Below are 25,000 nucleotides of genomic sequence, written 5' to 3' on the forward strand. Positions count from 1 at the left end.
GGGTGTCCTGGATCAGGGTGGGGGTCCCCACTGGGGTGCCTGGCCAGTCTGGGTGAGGGGCTGAGGGCTGTTTTCTGGCTGGCGAGTGACTGAAGCTCCCAACCGTTCCTTTTTTTCTTTTTTATTCTGGGCCAGCTTTAGCTCTGAGGCCTCGCTGCTGAAAACATCGATACAATGTTGCAGTTGAGCCCGGCTGAATGGAAGCCGGTTTCTGGTGTTTTGTTTAGCTTCTTATTTGCAACATAGTATATAGTTGCTTAGAGTTGCAGCTGAGCGGCCGGCAACTGAGGCGGGGAACGTTGGAGTCCGCAGCAAGCAAGCCTCCCTGCTCGCTTCAGTGCCTGGCTGCTGGCCGCCATCTTGGCTGACAGTTAATTTGCATATACTCACTGATTTGCCAATGAAAAGGGTAGCGGTCGTACGCCAATTACCATGTTTCTCTTTTATTAGTGTAGATTATATTGTGTTGTGTTCACCACCCAAAGTCAAGTCTCCTTCTGTTACGATTTATCCCTCTCTTCCTTTTTCTACCTACCCCAACCTCCTTTCCCTCATAATCACCATACTGCTATCAGTGTCTATGAATTGTTTTGTTTTTATTTTGCTTAATCCCTTCACCATTTTTAATATAAATCTAACAAAAGTATTAAACATATAGAATCTACGTTGTGTTCACCACCCAAAGTCAAGTCTCCTTCTGTTACGATTTATCCCTCTCTTCCTTTTTCTACCTACCCCAACCTCCTTTCCCTCATAATCACCATACTGCTATCAGTGTCTATGAATTGTTTTGTTTTTATTTTGCTTAATCCCTTCACCATTTTTAATATAAATCTAACAAAAGTATTAAACATATAGAATCTACATTATAAAACTATAAAGCAGGGGTCCTCAAACTTTTTAAACAGGGGGCCAGTTCACTGTCCCTCAGACCGTTGGAGGGCCGGACTATAGTTTAAAAAAAAACTATGAACAAATTCCTATGCACACAGCGGCGGCAAAAACACCCGGCAGGCCGGATAAATGTTTTCGGTGGGCCGCATGTGGCCTGTGGGCCGTAGTTTGAGGACCCCTGCTATAAAGCATTGATAAGAGGAATCTCAGTAAATTAAGAAACATACCATATGCATGGAATAGAAGACTCAACATAGTTAATACATCAATTCTCTACAAGCTGATCAATAGATTTAGCACAATTCAAATCAAGATTCCTACATTATTTTGGTAGCTACAGCTATTTTTCCTTACCTATTTTTGTAGTTAAAACTTATATAAAAAAGGAAAGAAAAGCCATAACAATTTTAAAAAGGAATAAAGCTATTTGACTCACACTAAGTTTAAGACTCCTCAGAAAGCTACAGTAATCAAGACAGTGTCGTATTCACTAAAGTTTAGGGATTCAGATAATGGAAATAAATAGAATTTGCAAGAGGCTGACAGAAAATATATTCAGTTAATATTTGACAGTTACAAAGGCAATTCATTAGAGAAAAGGTAGTCTTTTCAAAAGTGATGTTCATACTACCTGGACAAGAATTTGCAAAAAATATAAAATAAACTTCAACCTGTAATTTATAACTTATACAAATATTAGCTCAAAATGGATCACAGAGCTAAATATAAAACTTTTCAAAGAAAACGTGGGAGAAAATACTTATTACCTCAGGTCATGAAAATAGTTATTAGATATTACATCAAAGCTATGATCCATAAAATAAAAAAAATATTAAGCTGAGCATTAAAATTAAAACTTTTGTCATGTAAAAGACACTGTTAAGAGAATGAAAAGGTAATCTATAGAGTGGGAGAAAATACTTGCAAATCACATGTTTAATGACTTATATTAAGACTATATAAAAGACAATGGTCATTTAATTGATTTAATAATTATTAGCTCTTAATGGGCAAAAATTTTGAACAGAAAGTCATAAAAAAGATATAAAGACAGCACATAAGCACGTGAAAAATTATCAATACCATTAGCCATTAGGGAAATGCAAATTAATATCACAATGAGATACCAAATTTGATTAATGACTTATATTAAGACTATATAAAAGACAATGGTCATTTAATTGATTTAATAATTATTAGCTCTTAATGGGCAAAAATTTTGAACAGAAAGTCATAAAAAAGATATAAAGACAGCACATAAGCACGTGAAAAATTATCAATACCATTAGCCATTAGGGAAATGCAAATTAATATCACAATGAGATACCAATGCACTAAAAAAATAATGACAAAGCTAAATGCTGATAAGGATTAGAGCAACTTGACCCATATGCATCCTGGTGGAAATGATAAATGGTATACCCATTCTGGAAAACAGTTTGGCAGTTTCTTATAGTTATACATGCACTGACCATATACCAGTAACGCAGCTAAGAGTATTTCCCTTAAAGAGTCAAAAAGTTATTCTCATGCAAAAACCCATATACAGCAGGTCTATTCATAATTGAAAAAAACATGAAAAGACCCAAATGTTCTCCAGGAAATAAATAAATCCACTGTGGAACATCCATACAACAGAATACCATTTAGCAATAAAAAGGAACAAACTGGATGAACCAATATGAATGAATCTCAAAGGCATTTTGCTGAGTGAAAGAAGCCAGGCTCAAAAAGGTAACGCTTATATAATCCCATGCATATGACATTCTGAAAAAAGGCAAAGCTATATGAGGAAGAATAATTCAGTGGTTGCCAGGAGTTAGGGACTTGACTACAAAAAGGCAGAAAAAGGAAATTTTTTTTGAAATAATGGAACTAGTTCGTATCCTGATAGTGGTGTTACTCAAATCTATTGGATAAATATAAATATAAATAATATAAATATAAATATATACACTCTGTTATAACTCATAAAACTATATGCTAAAAAATTCACCTACTATATATAAATTTTTAAAAAGCAAATAAATTCTTTCCTCATTATAAACAAATTTTAATGAATAAAATATTTACATTTGTAAGTCTTGTTTCACTATAAGACTTTTAGTTTTATTTTAACATCATATTTCATTTGAACATTTAATACTGAACATGTTTCCAAGGACGTTCCTTGAGATTAGAAAGTGTGTCTAAAACTCTCATTTCATTCACCTAGCACAGTACCTGTCACAGAGCAGTAGCTCAAATACACTGTTAACTAAATGTTTCACAAAATAACTCAACCCTCCCCCTACAAAGCGCTACTATATGATTTAAAGTTTATATCAGTTATTCATCATTCTTTAAAGTTTATTAATCCAAATTTCACTATGTTTAACTAAGTTAATACTTATATTTACAAATGGCTATCACAAATGAATTTAAACAGATTTCAGGAAGGAAAAATTCCACACTTTTAGTAATGACTCTTAACATTTAATTCAAAGAGCTACCTGTAACATACACACATTGCTGAATGTATAGAATGTTCTAAGAAGTTCTCTAACTTTCTTAAACAGGCATTATTTTTTCTTTAGTTCTATTTCATTAATTAATAAAATAAATCCCAAATAATCCCCACTTATAGCTAAACTCTGTCTGAAATTTTCTTGAATAGACTAGATCTTGCAACTAAGTAGGTCAGGTCTTCTCACCTAATTCACTTTGTCCAAAATTAACTTTCATTTATGTAGACAAAAAGAACACTAAAGATTACCAGAGAAAGTATTGATATGTACTACAATATGGGTAAACATTAGGAAAACATTATGCTGAGTGAAAAGAGGCTAGTCACAAAGGAACAGAAGTTGTATAATTTCATTTATATAAAATGTACAGCATAGGCAAATCTATAGACACAGAAAGTAGATTAGTGGTTACGTCGGGCTGGTGGGTGGAGGGACACATATTCACAAATGTGAGTGGAAGAATTGGGGAGGTCACAGCTAAGTGGTGTTGGGATTTTAGGGGGCTTAATTAAAATCTTCTAAAATTTATTGTGATGCACAACTCTTCAAATATACTAAAAGTTATTGAACTATTCACTTTATATAGTGAATTATATGTCTTGTGAATTATATCTCAATAGAGCTATTAAAATTATCAAGGAATATTTCTGGGACAAATCTATAAAATTATTTTCAAGATAAGAGACTATTATTAGCATTGCAAAAATAGCACTCAAAGAGTATAGTACACTTTAAGAGGTAATTGGAAGTATACATTTAAATCCAATATGATCATTTGCTCAAATGTTTACAATTACACAGAGAAGGTAGTAATCTAAAGTTACATGTGGTATTATATAGTATATAAGATTTTGATTATAGCTAATTCAATATTTAATTAAATTATTCCACACATAATGCTATGTTCTAGTAATCTAAAAAACATCCAGGCTTTCCCCAAAACTGCATGGTCTGAATATCAAAAATTAACTCTAAATGAGAAAATAGTTAAGTAGCAAAAGAGCTAATTATATTGTTCCATCACCTTTTTGTTTCAAAAAAAAGAACGTGCTCTTTTTTTTCCAAGCTGAATATAATAGCCTGTGAATTATAAGATCAAGGAAGCAAACTGTATGTTTTTATAAATATGAGAATCCTTCATCAAGTTTTATATTTAAGGCAGCTAAAAGACCTATGTGAGGGATCAGCATTAAGCCCAAAGGACAGGCAGTGCACAGCAAGAAAGAAAGCAATTCCCTAGTGTCTTTTGCAGGTCACTACCAAGGACCATGTTAGCAGATACATACCAGACCCTTAACAGGCAGTTCTGCTGCTACCAGTAATTAGCTTGGACAGCTCTGGCTCCAAGAGTAGCAGCAAGGCTACACCATAATGAGCTCAACTGGGATTAGCAGGACAGGGCAGGGAACCAAGAGAGCTCAGGCATTCTGCACTGCGTATGTATCTGGGAGATCAAACAAGGATGGCTGGCTAGGTTATCCCCTCTCCACCTCATTCCAAAAATGAAGCACAGCAGTGTCTAAAATACAGGCTAATGAAGAGCGACACCTCCAACAGATGAGAGCCACATTAATTAACACAATCCCTAGATCATATTATACAGTTGCGCCTAGAGCTAGCTAATGTGCAACTTGTTATTGCATTATACATATATATTTTACAAACTAGTCCTTTTTAAAAATTTTATTGGCATAATAAAAGATGATTTCATTTCCAAATTTTCTAAGGTACTTCTCTCAGGGCCTTTAATTCACAAAAACTTTCTCCCAAATGTTTATCTAAGCCCATATTGTTAAAAAAGAAACTCACTTTTGAATCATTAGCTCCTGGTTTTCCCTTTTGAAATAGGCCAGTTCATTCCATACAGCATCGGAATCTTCTTGTCGAAGTTGTTGGGGATCTGCTCTCTTTATTTTAAAAATAGGACTGAAATCAGAAAAATAAAGTTGCTTTCTTCCTTCACATGTTCAAAGTGCAATAAAAATCCATATAAATATTCCCTAATTTAAAAAATATCTATTGACCAAACATCTAATTCAAGCTCACTATTTATGGAATGAATTCCCTAAAACCTAAGTACATAGAAATTAAAATCCTGTATCATAATTTCCTAAAAAGTTAAACTGTTACTGTGAAAAGCAAACTTTCAAGCAGGAACATGATATTCTATTTTTCTCATTCATTCCACTAGTAATAAAACATACATTGTAAGATTGTCAGTTTCTAAAAAAGGCTATAGTCAATCAAGCTATTATCAGTGAATATGGGAGAAAGTAGTTTTCACACTTCTAGTGACTACTAAAAAGTCAGGTGAGCATCTAAATTGTTTTATCACTGCTTTACTGACAAACTGTTTTATCACTGCTTTACTGACAAATTGTTTTATCACTGCTTTACTGACAAACTGTTTTATCACTGCTTTACTGACAAGCAATATGAAACATTTTCCATTCTTCAAAGGAAGAAAATTAGATGTGACAATTAGATCTACAAAACATGCCAAATGCCCTTTATGTTTTCATTTTCTATACATAAACTCTTCGTTTTTATTTTGTAAAAGTGCTGTACTAGCCAATTTAGAAATAGTATTTCTCTATTGAATAGACCAATGTGTACCATCAACATTGCCCTAAAGGATCCATCTCAAAAGATGAAAGGGTAGTAGATTTTCTGTACACGTTCAGTCCTTTGCCCTTTGTTGATACTGTTAACAAGAGTGTCACAACTAACCAACAACTGAACACCTGTTCAAGAGCAATTGAACTGAGACCTCCAATTCATTCAGATAAGCTGCAGAACAAACTGATGGATAGTAAAGATTTTCAAATTACATACTAAGTTGAATTAGTTTTAAGATAGTTAACTATATATGTGTGAATTTCATATTTCTCTTGTCTTTCAATTAAAATTTAAATACTTTTTGAGTAATAAATATTGTAACACCAATATTTTATTTATTTAAAATAGTTTTCAATCAAATAAATATGAACAATTTTTGCTTTAAGTTATAGCATTTATTAAGCTACACTAATGAAGTAAAAATTTATATAAGAATTCATAATTACTTATGCTAATGATTTCTGCAAATGATAGAAAAACCTGTAGTTATTGCTAGCATATTTTCTGTTTTCATTTATTATATTCTCTATTTAAAAATTCACAATAAAGATTTGACTAACAAATAATTTCTTTAAAATCAAACAAAAGCCATTAAAACACTTATATGATGCTACTCCATTCCATTTAATATTTAGGGAAATGCCTTTATGAGCTATGTAACTCACTTGCCACTGCCTTCTTCCCACTGTTTTAATTGCTCTTTTACTGCCCTGTAGTTGGTCTGTAACATCTGTAGCCTTTCCTTGCGTTTTTCATGGGCATCTCTTAGCTCATCATTTTCTTGGCTCTATAGAACACAAAAAAGCAAGCACACAAGTCTGAAGTAAGTATTAGTATAATGTTACACATAAAAGGTTTCCTATCAAAATATGAAATTTAAAAGAAAATAGTATATAAATATGAATGAATTTATACTTATGTAGTTTAAGAAGAAAAGCATTCCTAAAGTCACAGGATTGCTTGATAAATTTGACTTTCATTGATTTTTTAAAGCTGATGAAGTAATTTCAAATATTTGCTATCAAATTAGTTTTCTTTTCCTTGTTGTTAATGCATACAAATATTTATTGAGCCAATCTTATAGAGGTTTTATTTTTATTTTTCAACAAAAGGATTTATCCATATATTAACCTGATTAGTTTGTTAATTATAAGTGCACATATAATTTATGTAAGTGACTTTAAGTAAGACCATTCTTCAGCCCATGTATTCATGATTAGTCTGTTATAAGGCACAATAATTACACAAGAGGAAGAAAATCAGTTTGGACCTATGCTAGGAGGAGTACAGGTTAGCCTTTTGGGTTGTAACATGAAGATGGGAAAGCTGAATTTAGTACTCTTGAAGAGATCATGAAATAGACAAACCAAACATTACTTGGTTAAACAATTGTCTTAAATAAAGCACACACAATAAATCTTTATTTTTAGATATAACCACAAAATGAACTTATAAAGGCCAATTTTTCAATTCAGAGGATATATTTGTATTACTTATAAACTGTGTTTCTCAAAGTAAAGTAAGAAAATTCTTGAGTTTTTTTACCCTTGAGAATTTCACATTTGTTTTTTAAACTCTCATATTTCTGTATGAAGGAACTTGTATACTTATTTAGTGAGGTTAAGAGGTACTCTCTAATAGTATAGTGAGGTTAGATGAGCAGGCACATGGCAGTCAGAAAGATCTGAATTCCATTCCTGAAGCTTTCTCCTGTTAGCTGCATGCATAATCTTAAGAACACTATATAAATTAATACAATTTCTTTCTCTGTAAAATATACAAAGACAGAGATTTAAATTATGACGACTAAATTAAACAAGCACTGTGATTGCCCTACAGAGGCACAAAGCACAACTCGGCTTCCTTAACGCTCTTATCATTTGGAAGCCAAATTCACTGTTTCCTTGACTATCTATCTCCCTTATCAATAGTAAGTTTAAATATAGAGTTTGCATTATTTTATTGAATTCTAATTATCTCAATAGTATAGCTATTTTGTCATTCTACTTTGAATAAATGTCTACAAGGATAACTTTAGTAATTCTATTAAGTAGTTATTAGGAAGTATTTGAGTCCTTTGTGTACCAAGTACCAAAAAGTAACTGGTTTATATCATAGTTAAAAATCCCAGCTCCTGAATTCATTTTTGTTCATTTCAACCTAAGAACCATATATTAAGAGCCTAAATACAGGGTGTTAAGTGCTGATAAGAGTTCAAGTCCTTTAGCCTCCCACCACTCTGCCCATCCCCCCCATGGGGCTTCACCACATTATTCTCTTTGTCCAGGGGCTATGCATATATGCATATATAGTCTTTGGTTGTTCTCTTCTAGTCCTCCCCAAACTCCTCCCCTCTGAGATCTGTCAGTCTGTTCCATTTATCCATGCCCCTGGTCCTATTTTGTTTGTTAGTTTATTTTGCTCTTTAGATTCCACATATAAGTGAGATCATGTGATAGCTGTCTTTCTCTGACTGGTTTATTTTGCTTAGCACAATAATCTCCAGGTCTATTCATGCTATCGCAAGGGGTTAAGACTTCCTTTTTTTCACTAGTATAACCAAGTAGTATTCCATTGTGTAAATGTACCACAGCTCTTTTATCCTAGAATGTTTATATAAGTCTTATGAAATTATTAAAATCTAAGCTATTTAAAATGAAATCAAGTTAGAGATTTGATAAATCAATTTCATGGACATAATATATAATAATTATTTTAACTAAAGTTTCATCCATTAATTTGTGCTTTGATAATGCTAATATTCAACTGTAATACATGGGTTAAATTAGTCCTAGAGACTATTGTTCTTTTAGTCTACTTCAAAATAGACAGTAAAGTCCTGGCCAGGTAGTTCGGTTGGTTGGAGCATTGTCCCATACACCAAAAGGTTGCAGGTTCGATTCCCAGTCAGGGCACATACCTAGGTTGCAGGTTCAATCCCGGGTCAGGGAGCATATGGGAAGCAACCAATTGATGTTTCTCTCTCACACTGATGTTTTTCTTTCTTGCTCTCTCTCTCTCAAAAATCAATAAACACATCCTTAGGTGAGGGTTAAAAATGTTATATAAATATAACCTAGCTAGCTAGCTAGATAGACAGAAAGATAGATTATATATATTCCAAATAAAAGTTTTCTTATTTTACTACAAGAATAGATATATATCAGTCAAAAGTTATATATCTCAAAAGAAATGTTTATAAAGAATAATCAAAAAATTTTTTATAATGTTCTAAAAATACAGGTTAACTGCATTATAAGTCCCATTTGACTTATAATAGCTTAAGTCAAAACAATTGCAATTCAGTTGGGAATTATTATCCCCAAAGTTCTTATAACAAAATCAAGTATAAGGAATAAAAAATATATGTAACATCACTAATTACTATATTTTCCTAAGAGGACACACAAAATATGCAATGGACAGTCACTGAATTAGATCCACTTATTAGATAATTCAATAAAACATTTACTGAATACCTTTTATGTATTTTGCAATTAAACTAGCTAAAATAGAGGCTCTAACTTGTATATTTAACTTACATGTACTAACAAGTCTAAATAACTAAAAAATTAGAAAATAGGAAAGTTGTATAAACTGACTTTCTTCAAAGATATATGCAGTTCTACTTTGAGTTCATAAGAACAGAATGATTCTTAATCTAGTCTTCTAGTTGGACAAAGGCTCCTTGACAGGCATAAGACAAACTAAGAGTATAAACACTGTTAATGAAACATTGGCTCAGTCTTCAGGGAATAAAGTATTCCATTGATGTTTAATTTCAGCAGAATGTATAAAGCTCATAAATATGAGAGTATTAAAAATAAGACATAAACTGTAATCAGAGGTCATATTGATGTTATTAAATGGCAGAGAACAATGCTAATGGAATCAAGTTGGCAAATGCATGATAGTAGAGAAAGATTCATGGCATTAGTGATCTCAAGGATAGTATGAATTTCATAAAGCTCTGATGCATTGCTTTCCAAATTATACTTTGTAAGTTGTTAGTTCACTACATTCATGAAGTCAGGATTTGAAAATGGATGAGATTTTTGTAATAGGTTTCATTTCTTCCATTACTGTTGGCTCTTTTATTACAACACTGGTCACCCATCTTGAAAACTTGTACAACTAGCCACAAAAGAAAGCTGAGCAAGAGAATGTGTTAATATTTTTACAAAACTCAAAACTAGTATTAAAATAATATTCATGACTTATGGCTGATCTAGTAACTACCATCATTTCAATGTATCAAAGTGCATATATGTAAATTAAAAAGCACCCTGGGCCCAATCATTCTCCTTAGAATTGCTTTACAATACAGGTTTTGTTTACCCACTTCTTTTGTTATATGCACTTGATTACAGTACCCATTTTATGCAATTCTTTTACTCCTTTAAAATAAGAAATCCTTCCCTACTAAATGATAACATGCAAAAAAATATTGCTCCCATTTTTTCCCTTATCTTGCAAATCTGTGACAGAAAACATGCATTTGAAATTCATGATTATCATACATGAACTTGAAAAAGGAATATAGAAAAAGTAGAAATGAAAAATAAATTGTCTGAAAATCAATGTTACTTTGAAAAATAAACTTGAGGCCTTATGCAAGAGAGCTGTTATTAGATAAAATAAATGAGGAAATAAATTAGTAGAATGCTACTGAGACTTTCTGAAATAAGAAATTCAAGAGGTGGAAGAAAATAGCTCTAAAAATGTCTGAATTGTTCTATTCCTTCCTGCCAAAGACAAGGGTCTATCAAAGACTCACAGAATGCTGGGGGCAAATGAGTGGAGATTCTCTACTACTAAATGGGATATTTTATATGCCAACTTCATTGCCTAGATATTGGGTTAATCATTATTTTTGGGTGTATCTGTGAGGGTACTTATGTATGAAATTAACATTTAAACTAGCAGAGTAAAAAATCAGATTGCTCTGCCCGGTTGGCATGGCTCAGTGGTTGAGCATCAACCTATGAACCAGGAGGTCACGGTCCCATTCCCCGGTTGTGGGCTTGATCCCCAGTGTGAGGCGTGCAGGAGGCAGCCAATCAATGGTTCTCTCTCATCATTGATGTTTCTCTCTCTGTGTGTCCCTCACCCTCCCTTCCTCTCTGAAATCAATAAAAATATATATTTTTTAAAAAGCAGATTGCCCTTTGCAATGTGATGGGCTTCATCCAATCTATTGAAGGCCTGAATAGAATAAAAGGCTGAGTAAGAAAGACTTCTTTCTCTATGCCTGACTATCTTTGAGCTGGGACAAAGAGCTCCTGCCCTCAGACTCAAACTTGGACCGAGACTGGAACTTACACCATCATCTCTCCTGGTTCTCAGGCCTTTGGACAAGGCCAGACCTATTCCATTGGCTTTCCTGGATCTTAATGACTGTAGATCTTGGACTTCTCAGACTTCATAATAACATGAGCCAACTCTTTATAGTAAATCAAATTCTCTCTCCCTCTCTCTCTCTCTCTCTCTCTTTCTCTCTCTCTAGAATAATGATGTCTATTTCAGGAAGATTAAAGGGTTATAGTCTATTGGTTTTGATTCTCTGTAGAATCCAGATTAATACAGGATAGAAGCCGTGGTATGTGAATTTCAAGAACTATGCAAAAGGAGGAAAATGATAAACTTGACTTCCTAAACATGCCCATAATATCCTGTAATACCCAAATGTTGACACTGAAACACTATATTTATCTAATCATTTAGCATGTTCTTATCTAGAGAAAGGATCTTAGTGATAGAAAGTCATCTTTTCTCCTATTATACAGGTGACTAGCACTTTGCTTGGCTAACTGCATTGCTTCATAAGTTCTGGAGTAAACAGATAAATAGGCAAATAACTCCAGGCATACAAATTTAAGTAGGCTAACTGCTAACAAGCTGAGGTCATAATATGATCATTTTATTTTGGGCAGAAACAATAGATAATAATTTTCCTTTATTTGAGAACTAACAGTTTAACTCTGAATAAATAGAAATTAACACAATGTTTAGTGAAAAGGCAAAAAAATTAGTAATTGTAGCCATGGTTAACTATACCTCTACTAGTAAACTATATTTTGTTCTAGACTATATATAATATAAGTCAAACCTCCTTCTCCCTAAGAGTAATCTATATTATATGACAAAGAATCTAAGCTTTAAATATATTAGACTAATCATGTGTAAGTTGGGCTTGTCATAGAATATCATAAAACTATTTGAGAATCAATTAAGTGGAAAATCTCAAATAGTGCAGGCCTTCAGGTAGTTGTAAATGAAGAATGACAAGATTAACCACATTAAAATCTCAGAAAAATAAAAGTCCTCAGTATAACATTGGTTCAATATGCACAACCAACTTCTGTTGAGAAATAGAATTCAGAGTATAACTTGGAAAGAATAAACTCTCAAAGATAAGCTGAAAGGTATATACTTCTTAAACACTAGTAGAATGCCAATTCTAATGTCATATATTCTAAAACAAATTCAACTGAAATGGAAAAAATAATGTATATTTATTTACCATTTTGACTATGTAATTTTTCTGTAAAGGACACTAAGTGGCCTGAGCTAGCTTGTATAGTTTTTAACTCACCAGTCTTTTTGTTTATCCTATCAAATAAAGAGGGAATATGCTAATTGACTGCCCCGCCCTCAAAGATGGTGGCGCCCACAGCCACACAATGGTGGTGCCCAGTCTCCTCAGCCCCCCAGCTGCCTAGGGCCGGCCCGAGGCACAGGCAAGCCACGGATGGTGGCTGCCCAGCCGCCCAGGGCCACCCGAGGCTCAGGTAACCAGGGCTGGCCGAGGCTTGTGCTGCCAGCAGTGGCAGCAGCAGAGGTGTGATGGGGGCATCACCTTCCCCTGATTGCCGGGTTGCCTCCTGCCCGTAAGGAGGGCTCCTATGTGAGAGGCAGCAGGCCGGGCTGAGGGACCCCCCTCCAGTGCATGAATTTTCATGCACCGGGCCTCTAGTCATATATAAAAAAAAAAAAGAAATTGCTTTTTAGTTGTTAAAATTCTATTTTTTTTCCTCTGAGAAACTATAATAAATGTATTTCCAATATTAAGCCAAAATATTCCCCAATAATTTTAAAGTGATAGTTTTCAAACAGCAATTTTTATTACTTTATGATCCTCAGAAATCTTAAAACAAGACCAACAGATTACACATTTTTATACATATATTTAAATTCAGGAAAGATAAAGGATAAGCAGTAGTTTGTGAAATGAATGTTTACTTTCTCTATCTTTACCTTTGTAAGGTTATTACTAAAGGAATGATTTAATGTTCACCTTTAGTTGTAGTGCCTTCTCTAAGTTTTCAATCTTTCTTTCAGCTTTTCTCAGCTTCTTTAGCTCCTCTGAGTCTGTGAAAGAGCTCTTTGGGGACAAAGACCTTGAACGTTTCACAGGTGGTTCCTCGAGAATAAAACAAGGACATGGTTGAACTAGTTGGAACACTGGATTATGAAAGACATGCAAAATTAAAGAACACGTAATTTTGAATACTAATAATGAATTATAAAAAAATCCTGCATGGAATACCAGAGAAATAACAAGCCGAATTACCACAGTGCTACTGCTAAAGGTTTCTCTGTGACTCGTTAATGAGAATATTCATTTACATTTACATTGTTTCTTTCAGAATAATGATGTCCCATTAGGGAAGACTAAAGGGTTATAGACTCAGAAATGCAAGAAACCTCATTACAAAGGAGGGGATAGAGGCTGGTCTAATTGCTCTACAAGGGTCCAAGGTTACACTTGATAGGACAACCAGAAACAAGAGGGAAAGGATTTTTTCCCCTTTGAAATAGTTTAACACACTGTGAAGTTGAAGGAACAATATGCTTGAGGAATATAAATACAACAGACAGTAGATCTTATACTGTAATGACCATATGGTCATTAACTATAATGTGGCTAACTAGAGACATGAATGTGTGTTTATATTATGTATAGCTTCATATACCAATCTGGAGAAGGAATATGTAAAAGCAACTATTAAGCTGAGCAACATATTGTTCATACTTACTGAATATCCTTATGAAAGAAAAAAATTTTGTTAAAAATATGCCTCTTGTTTTCTTGACTTTTTTAAAAGCAATGAAACAGCAAGTCAATGCATTTTTTAAACTTCAGCAATAAAGCAAGTAACCAAATTAGGTCCTGTAATGTTTTCTTTCAATTTTAGGAATGTCTTATTTCACTTAAATAATGCTCAATGCCATGAAAGTACTCCAAAATTGCAAGAAACATAAAATACAGTTATGCTTAAATAAAAAAGTACATATATCATACATATACATAAAGCTCATTCTTCTGAAAATTACAAACATTAGAGAAAATAAATAAAAGTACCACAGAAACATGGATATAATTTTAAATGCTTTCTTTATTCAGATAATTTGTTCCACTCAGGAAAAACTGAAAAGAACCAAAAACAATTATCTTAAAATCATGGCTTACTACTTAATAAAAACATTATTTTCTATTGCTGAACTAACAAGTATAAGAAAAATATGTCTAAAACTTATTTTTAGGGAAATGTTATTTCAATTTTGTCTAGAAATAACATATTTACAAGATATGAAGTTTTAATATTAGTCAATGTTCAAAAATTTTTTTGCATCACAACAGGAATATATAATGAATACTACAAAAAGGGAAACCTGCGACATTAATAGACAACAAACATGCTACAAAAATTGTTTATTTTTCACTATTGCTATGCATTTAAATCTCAGTATTTATAACTGTACATATTAATGTTAAATTCCATTTAATATTTTATATTCCACATGGGCAGTATTTAAATATAATTGAATAAAAAAATTAAGATATCTATTTCTTATAATTAAAATTAGGATATTGAATTAGTGACTATACCACTTTAAAATTATTATGCAGATAATGTATCTAATTAATGCATTTAGCTAATCTATAGATAAATTAATATATGAACATTAATTTACTGCAAAACAGGAATAATAAGACTAATATATTTCATTAATTAAAGTAGGAATATATATTCAGTCTTTAAAAAGGGAAAACATTCTTCTCTCAATTATTTTATTGAATGTTTGGCACATAATATTTTTTAAAAGCAGAGAAGTAAATGTGCCTGTTTGTTTCTTAACTTTATTGCTTGCACTGCCAACTTCATTCTGACAAATTCACAAAAATGACAAAAATGTCCCTACCTTTTGTTTCCCTTCAACACTTGTCCAGATGCTCTTTTCTGAGGAACCCTGGTTGATCAATCTATTCTCTGACAGTTTTTCATTTGCTATTTTCAGTCTCTCCTGTAAATACTCAATTTCAGACTTCTGTGACACCATTAAGGTTTCCAAACTCGATAAAGATGGCCGTTGAAATACCTATTTTTAAAAAGCGTATTTGCAAATAAAAGTACAGCTTATATTACTCACATATATGCAAATATTTAAATATAATATGTGTCATATTTACTCAAAGAATGAAAATTTCATTTCAATAATAAACTGTAAAGTAGCACTAGCTTAACTTCTATCATTCTACAAAATAACCAAGAGTCTGTATAAACATGTTCATAAGTAATATTGTCATACAGACTTGCAAGAGAAAAAATTCAAAGCATGGTTTCATAATACACACCACTGACTTATAAATTATTTCAATTTTATGATTATACACATATGTATTTCCTCATGAAATAATCAACCCACCATCTGATCATCAAGAGTTATGCAATACCATGGGATCTAAAACTGGGAAAAAGAAACGAATAGTACTATAGGCCTAATTAGCTTTTAATGCATTATCATTTAATAATAACAATTCAAAGAACTCTGATAATTTTAAAAGTTAATGTAGTTTAAAGTATTCTCTTTTGAAATTTATTCTTATGTCAGATCAACTGCTAATGGTAAGCACCACATTTTAACAACAGAAATCATAGAAACATTAAGCTTGAAGAAACCTGTTTACGAAAACTAGCATTCTGCAAAATTCTATTGCCATCCTAACTTAATATGCTTGAAACATTAAAATCCATGCATATATGCTATTTCAAATTAACAACTTCATTTACAAAAATAAAATATAATAACTCTTAGGGAAAACAGTTTTTGTTGATTTCAAGCAAAGTCAAATCTTATGATTCTAGTATTAATAATATGGATCGAGTAGCCCTGAAAATAATTTAAATATATATCCCCATGTTTCCTAAATGATATTCTTAAAGACTATGAGAAAAATATATATGTCTAACTTTTCTGAACCAAGAATGAGAAATATTACCCTTTTCTGGTTTTGACTACTTTTTTCTTTTTTTAGGGGATTGGCAAAATTTTCCTAATTCTAAGCTGTAATTTTTATAATTAGTGGTAGCACCTATCTGTGATTTATACTATTATATTTCCTTCATATATAAATTACCTGATTTGTTTCCCAACCTTCATTCTATCATACTACTAAACTTTTTCCTCAGTGTTGTTCATATATTGTACCTTTACTACACTTAAAATATAATAAAAACTTATTCTATTACCTTGCTTTGAACATAAAATTAAAACACTTTAAGGCTTTCCTTCCAAACTCTAAAGGACTTTGCCTGATTCGTTCATCGCCCTTTTAATAATTGTATGACTTTGATTTCTTTTATTTTTTTCTTCCTATTATGTAACCAAATATATAATGTTTATAAACTATATCATTTTTAGATTATTTTAAATGTTTTCCTTTTTTAATTTATTGGGATGACACTGGTTAACAAAATTATAAAGGCTTCAGGTGCACAATTCCACAACACATCATTGGTACACTGTATTGTATGTTCACCACCCCAAGTGAAGTCTCTGTCCATCACCATTTGTCCCCACTATAGCCTCCTCTACCTACCACACCCACTTCTCCCCCCAGTAATTATATCCTTTGATCGGGATGCCAATCTAAACAATATTCAAAGACTGCCTGCTCTTGTCCAGGTTTCATTAAAAAAAAACTATGAAGAATATATCAAATATCCCATCATTTCCAAAGAAATTTTAATGGTTCAAGATCAAACAAAAATTTAAAATAAAAGAGGAAAATATAACTTAATTTATTGGTATATCCAATAAGCAGTCCTGTGTTTTTTAATAAGTGAGTTTTCTAAGTCATCATTAAATTAAAATGCAATTGATAAAAATGCAAAAACATAAATATTCATTTAGGAAGCTGCAATGATAAATAATCCAAATAGTCATGAAGACATTAAAAATGCTCCATCAGTAGATATTGTCACTATAACAGTAACAGATTTCATACTTAGGTAGCATTCCTTCAAAAGACCTCAATAACCAATAACAGAACTTTAAAATTAAAAAAAACTATTAAAGAAGCAATTAATCATTTTGAGTTTATTTTTGTGTATGGTGTAAGTTGGTGGTCTAGTTTCATTTTTTTTGCATGTATTTCTCCAATTTTCCCAGCACCATTTGTTGAAGAGACTGTCTTGACTCCATTGTATGCTCTTGCCTAACTTTGTTGTCAAATATTTGAGCATAATGGCTTGGGTCGATTTCTGGGGACTCTGTTCTGTTCCAGTGATCTATATATCTGTTCTTGTGTCAGTACTAGGCTGTTTTGATTACAGTAGTCTTATAGTATAACTTGATATCCGGTATTGTAATCCCTCCAATGCTGGGGATATTTGGGGTCTTTTTTGGTTCCATATAAATTTTTGGACTGTCTGTTCTAGATCTGTGAAATATGCCATTGGTAATAGGAATTGCATTGAATCTATAGATTGCTTTGCGTAGTATGGATATTTTAATGATGTTAATTCTATCAGTCCATGGGCACGGTACTTTCTTTCACTTGTTTATATCTTCCTTTTTTTCAACGTCCTGTAGTTTTCTAAGTACAAGTCTTTTACCTCTTTGGTTAAGTTTACTCTTACGTATCTTAATTTTTTTGTTACTATGGTAAATGGGATTGCTTGTTTAGTTTCTCTGAGATTTCATTATTGGTGTATAAAAATGCCATCAATTTCTGTGTATTAATTTTGTATCCTGCTACATTGCCAAATTCCTTTATTAAATCTGGTAGCTTTTTGGTGGAGTCTTTTGATTTTCCTATGCACAATATCATGTCATCTATGAATAATGACAGTTTTACTTCCTCCTTTCCAATTTGGATGCCTTTTATGTTTTCTTCTTATCTGATCACTGTGGCTAGCACTTTCAGTACTATGTTGAATAAGAGTGGTGAAAGTAGGCATCCCTGTCTTGTTCCTATTCTTAGGGGAAATGGTTTTAATTATTGTCCTTTGAGTATGATGTTGGCTGTAGATTTGTCATATATGGCCTTTATTATGTTGATATACCATATGATCCCTTTATTCCCACTCTTCTGAGAGTTTTTATAAAAAATGCATACTAGATTTTATAGAATTATTTTTCTATGTCTACTGATATGATTGTGATCTTTGTCTTTAAATTTGTTTATGTGATGTATCACATTTATTGATTTGTGAATATTGTACTAGTCTTGCATCCCTAGAATAAATCTTACTTGGTCATGGTGTATAATGTTTGTAATATATTGCTGGATCCGGTTTGCTAATATTTTGTTGAGGATTTTAGCATCTATGTTCATCAGAGATATTGCCTGTAATTCTAATCTCATATTGGATAAAAGACTTAAATGTAAGCCACGAAATCATAAAAATCCTCAAAGAAACTATAGGCAGCAAAATCACAGACATCTCTTGCAGCAATCTGTTTGCAGACACATCTCCTAGGGCAAAGCAAACTAAGAAGAAAATAAACAAATGGGGTTAATCAAAATGAAAGCATTTGCACAGCAAAAAACACACACATACACACAAAACACCATCAACAAATTGGAAAGGGAACCTACTGTATAGGAGAACATATTTGGCAATGATATATCTGATAAAGGAATAATATCCAAATTATATAAGGAACTCATACAACTTAACAAAAGGAAGAAAATCCAATTTAAAAAATGGGCAAAGGCCCTAAATTGACACTTTTCCAAAATAGAAATACAGCTGGCCAAGAGACATATGAAGAAATGCTCAAAGTCACTGATCATCAGAGAGATGCAAATTAAAACGACCATGAGGTATCACTTCACACTTGTCAGAATGGCTACTATCAACAAATGACAATTGCTGGCAAAGATGTGGAGAAAAGGGAACCCTAGTACACTGCTGGTAGGAGTGCAGACTGGTGAAGCCATTATGAAAAACAGTGTGGAGTTTCCTCAAAAAATTAAATATAGAACTGCCATTTGACCCAGTAATCCCACGTCTAGAAATATATCCTAAGAGACCTAAATCACCCATCAAAAAGAATGTATGCACCCCTATATTCAAAGCAGCACAATTTACAATAGCTAAATCTGGAAACAGCCCAAGTGCCCATCAGTAGAAGTAGATGAGTGGATAAAAAGCTGTGGTACATTTACACCATAGAATGCTATGCAGCAGTAAAAAAGAAGAATATCTTACCCTTTCAGACAGCATGGAGGGACCTGAAGAGTATTATGCTAAGCTAAATAAGCAAGTCAGAGAAAGACAAATATCACATAATCTCACTCATATGTGGAATCTATGAACAAAATAAACTGATGAACAAAATAGATCCAGAGACACAGAAGCACAGAACAGACTGTGGAATGTCAGAGGGAAGGCAGGGGAGGGTGGGTAGGTGGGAAGGGATCAATAAGGGTTTAATGGGAGAAAAAAATATTACATATGTAATACTTTATACAAAAAAGATTTAAAGAATAAAGTAATGATTAACACAAATTCACATAGGAGCCAGAAATATAAACAAACTAGAGGCCCAGCGCGCACGAAATCGTGCACAGTTAGGGTCCCTAGGCCTGGCCTGGCCTCCGTCACATGGCCTCTGGCACCCTGTGATGCTATATGAAGCTCCCTGCCCCAGAATGCTCCGCAAACCCCGCGACTGCTCTGCGAGGCTCCCCCACCCTTCGACTGCTCTGTGAAGCTTGCTGCCACCCTGCGAAGCTCGCCACTGGATGCTCTGTGAAACTCCTCCCTCCCCCCCGCCCTGCGACTGCTTAGCAAAACTCGAGGCCTCCCGGTGACTGCTCCACTAAGCTCAAAGCCACCCCACAAAGCAGCCCACCACCACCGCTCAACAGTCCCCAGTCCCACCCTGCCACCAGCACCCCCTCATGGAGAGCGGCTTGGGGGCGGGGGGGGGGGGGGGGGGGGGGGGGGGGGGGGGGGGAGGCCGGAGGGTGGCGCCATGCACTTCATGGTGACTAGTCGCCCGTTTGGTTGTGACGGCACCTAGCTTCTATATATATTAGGATAAGTAAAATCAACTGTGTTGGTTTTGAAATTACAGCTTTAGAATTTGTGCAATAGACACTCTGTATAAATATTAAATATGTAAATATATTCTTTACTTCTATAAGCACACACACAAAAAGCTTTTTCTAACCAACCCCAGGGACACACACACACACACACACATATATATATATATATATGTGTGTGTGTGTGTGTGTATATATATATATATATATATATATATATACACGTATATACGTATCCCAGTGTATTTTTTTAATGTGGTCTTTTCTCCCCCAACCCCCTCTCTCTCTGGCAGCACACCTTTGATCACTTTCCTAGATATACACGCAAAAGAAGTATTTCAGATTTCTCTTAACACAACCATTTTTTTAAAGCATAAGTGAAATGTCAGATGACACTCAGCCATACTTTGAGTGAGTAGAAGGCAATTGGTGTCAGTAGTTATTCTGCTCCAGCCAACTGTTTGCATAGAGGAATGTGACCTACTACTCTCAGGTCTACTAATTTTTCAAAAGAAGCTAGGAATTTGGATTTCTAAGGGAAATCTCCTAATTTTAAAATATTGGCCAGATTCAATTTATGATTACTGTATTTGAAGAACATGGTGGTGAGAGTATAAACTGCTACAAATTTCAAGGGAAATTTTAAAATATGCATCAACGCAAATGAAAATGTATCAAGTATTTAATTTAGCATTCTAATCAATGCTGAGGGTTGATACAGAAAAATATAAATGATAAACAGTTAAGTGAAATAAGCAAGTCACCAAAGACTATATATAGTGTATAGAATAGATTCGGCAAATATGCATAGGAAAAAATGTTATAGTGTTATTTCTGAGAGAAGGGATTATATGTGAATTATTTGTTTTATATTTATCTGAATTTCCTTAAATTCTTTACAATGAACATGTCACTAAATGTTTTTAAAATGTAATTTTTTTCTGTAAATAAAAGGAATTAAAGTTTCATATTGAAAAAATAAATATATGACCTGGCTGTTGTGGCTCAGTTGGTTGAGGGCTTTCCCATACACCGAAAGGTTGCTGGTTCGATTCCCAGTCAGGGTACACACTCAGGTTGTGGGTTCAATCCCCAGTTGGTATATGTATAGGAGGCAATTGATCAATGTTTCTCTCTCACATGTATGTTCCTCTCTCTTTCTCTCTCCCTTCCTATCTCTCTAAAATCAATAAAATATTTAAAAATAAATAGTAAGTATAAATAGGAAAAATATAAATGAAAGTCGCTCCATAATCTCATCTCTCAGAGTACACTAATGATAAATTTGGGATTGTTATTTAGACTTAAAAAAAAAAAAGAACAACCATTGTAATTATGCCTTTTAAACTCCTTTTTAAAAAATATATAATTTATTTTTAGCACAATTTTTATAATTACAGAAAAACTTAGTTCTCCTAAACTTCCCACTCTCACACACCCAATTTCCCCTATTATGCACCTCTAAAATTAATACGGTACATTAATAAACCAATATTCATACATTATTTTTAACTGAAGTCGATAGTTTATTATTTACCTAACCACCTTTTCTGTTCCAGGATCTGATCCATAATACCATAATACATTTAGTGTCAAGTCAGCACCTCTTAACTGTGACAATACTTATTTTTACATCAGTGACAGTTTTGAGTATTATTATTCAGGCATAATTTAGGATTCCCCAGCTATTACAATTTGTCTATATTTTTCTCATGGTTAGAATGAGCTTATAAGTTTTAGGGACGAAGATCACAGAAGTAAAGTGCCATTTTCATCATATCATATAAAAGGTGCATACTATCAACATAATTTGACTGTTGAGACTGACTTTGATCACCTGGTTAAAGTAGTGCCTGTCCGGTTACTCCATTGTTTAAGTGACTCTTTCGTGCCTCATCCATACAATACTCAATTAACCTGCTTTTTTTTATTGTCTAAAGTTTTACATATGTCTCCTTTTTCCCGATTGATCTGATGAGTGGATTAACCTGCTTTTTAAACTTAATAATTATATGTATAACTATAATAAGTATAATAATACTGGGGGCCCAGCGCACGAATCCGTGCACCTTTGAAAGGAACTGTGGGCCGTGAGGCTGCAGTAGGCACAGGGGCAGGTCTTGCCCATCTTCTGCACCCCCACCTGGCCCCTCCTGCTGCGGCCCCTGGTTCCCTGTCTGCTGGAAGCCCTGCTCCCACCACTCCCAAGTGCTGACGGCGCTGGCGCTGAAGGCACAGAGCGATTGGGGCCAGCGCCAGCAGCGGGTGTGAGTGGGGCCGCCGCCGTCAGTGGGTGCCTCAGGAGTGGGGGGAGGTAGAGAAGCCCTCCGAGACAATCGGGGCCAGCAGTCACTGTTCACACTCACTGATGGCACCAAGCGATCAGGATAGGTGCCAGGCACTGGCAGCGGGTGTGAGTGGTGGCTCTGGCGCTGGCTGCAGGTGCAAGTGGGGCTATTGCCGGCAGCGGGTGTGAGAGGCGGCTGCCAGCCCCGATCTCCCCTCAGGAGCAGGGGGAGGTGGAGAAGCCCTGAGGGGCGATTGGGGCCAGCAGCCACCACTCACACCTGCTGACAGCGCCGAGTGATTGGGGCCAGCGTCAGGTGTTGACAGCAGGTGCAAGCACTGGGCGAGACCATGGCGCGCAGGAGCTAAGAATTTTCAGTAATCACCAGAGGCTCGCCCTGATGACAGCAACCGGCGCCCTGCCTTGATCTGACACCCCCACTCATCTGCTCCACCATCCCGCCGAAGCCAACACCCACCATGTTCCACGCACGCCCCCTGGTGGTCAGCGCACATCACAGTGACCGATTGTTCGGTTGTTCTGGTTGTTTTGCTGTTTGGTCTATTTGCATATTAGTCTTTAATTATATAGTATATCTGAGGATATATGTATACCATCATATATCCTTACTTATCCTTATCTTTTTTAAGTACTGTTTTTACAGGCTTAGTAAAACCAATCCCCCTGTCTATGGAAGTTTATTGTATATGTTTGCCCTTAAAATCTTAGACTCTTTGAAAAGTTAACTCTTCTTGCTAAGAATTATTAATATTTTATAAATAAACTATTTTTTTCTAATATCAAAAATCCTGTGCACTTTTCAGTTTACAGTATTGTTGGATAATGGTGTGGTGCTAGACCAGTGATGGCGAACCTATGACACACGTGTCAGAGGTGACACACGAACTCATTTTTTTGGTTGATTTTTCTTTGTTAAATGGCATTTAAATATATAAAATAAATATCAAAAATATAAGTCTTTGTTTTACTATGGTTGCAAATATCAAAAAATTTCTATATGTGTCATGGCACCAGAGTTAAGTTAGGGTTTTTCAAAACGCTGACACGCTGAGCTCAAAAGGTTCGCCATCACTGTGCTAGACCATACTTAATCGGATGACAAATGATCAGTGAAGGAGGTGTTAAAATACCTCCAATTGGAACTAATCTCTTTAAACTGACCATTATTAAGGCATAATTACTTTTTCACATTGATCCTCATAAGTAATTTTGATCAAAAAGTCCTGTAGAAGATACAGAGTAGAAGGAGAGGGAACAAAAGACTTGAAGTGGTGTGACAATTACTAGATATAAAAATTAAATATCCAGTCATGTTGCATTAAATTCAAGCAACATTGTATGGCATTAATACACTAGAAGCTGAGGAAATACTGCTTAATAAATAGAAAAAAAATCAAAGCTATAACAGTTGCAAATAATTGAGTTCAATTGTTTTGTCTTACTAGTAATTTTTAATTAAATATATTAATTTGTTTCCTACTATAGTAAAATAATAATAACTAACATTTACCAAAAATGTATTGAGTTCCTAGCAGTAGGTAAGCATTTTGCATACATCATCTCACTTATTTAGGAAATGTATAGATTTCAAACCTGTCAACACATTATAAATTCATTTCAAAACAAACATATTTTAAAAAGACATGCCACCTCAAAAAAAATAGTTTCTCCCAAAATAATATCTTACTGAAAATTTAGTAGCGGTTAAATATATATGTATGTTTAAGATCTCTAATATGTGTATATATAAAATATCTGACTTATACACATTAGAGCCACACTGTAATTACATCAGATTTATTGACATCTTAAATGTTCTCTGAAAAATCAACTGAAATCCTCTTGGAAGAAGACAGAATATTAAATATGTAAAAATATAAATATATTCTATTAAAGAGTATATATACAAAATTTTCTTCCCATATAATGTCTGAATCTCTGTAAAAACTTGAAATTTTATTTTAAATTGATTTTAGAAATGAAGAAATATATTGCCAATTTATAAAGCAAACATTATTAGCTGAATTGTCCATAACCTGAAAACGGCTGACTTTAAAAATAATCATATATTCTTTTTTTAAAAAGAAAAATAATAATGTAGAATCAACATGATGTTATATATCAAAATAGTCTTATCACAGAAGTTCATAAATGGAATTACATGTACTCACATCTCACTTCTAGAACGTCTACTAAATTGAGTAATAAATGTCTAATGTCAACCAAGTCAGCTCACATTCTTTTAAAAAATATATTTGCATTTCTTCTATACAATTACTTTTAATCTAAATATCCCCATATTGCATTTAGAGATGACAAAATATA

The 25,000-nt window shown here is 33.8% G+C and overlaps 1 protein-coding gene across 1 annotated transcript in view; it reads right to left on the reverse strand.

Annotated features, from left to right (window-relative positions):
* The window catches only part of CNTLN (centlein, centrosomal protein), a 263,928-nt gene that overhangs the window by 108,680 nt on the left and 130,248 nt on the right, over positions 1 to 25,000 (reverse strand). Inside the window, exons 10-13 of the mRNA XM_014542362.1 lie at positions 15,228 to 15,404; positions 13,318 to 13,443; positions 6,686 to 6,807; positions 5,211 to 5,327 (exon numbers count right to left, since the gene is read on the reverse strand). Coding sequence (XP_014397848.1) covers positions 5,211 to 5,327; positions 6,686 to 6,807; positions 13,318 to 13,443; positions 15,228 to 15,404 — 542 coding nt within the window. The remainder of the gene's footprint in view (positions 1 to 5,210; positions 5,328 to 6,685; positions 6,808 to 13,317; positions 13,444 to 15,227; positions 15,405 to 25,000) is intronic.

The sequence above is a fragment of the Myotis brandtii genome, unplaced genomic scaffold (genome assembly GCF_000412655.1).
Source record: "Myotis brandtii unplaced genomic scaffold, ASM41265v1 scaffold30, whole genome shotgun sequence".
NCBI lineage: Eukaryota > Metazoa > Chordata > Mammalia > Chiroptera > Vespertilionidae > Myotis > Myotis brandtii.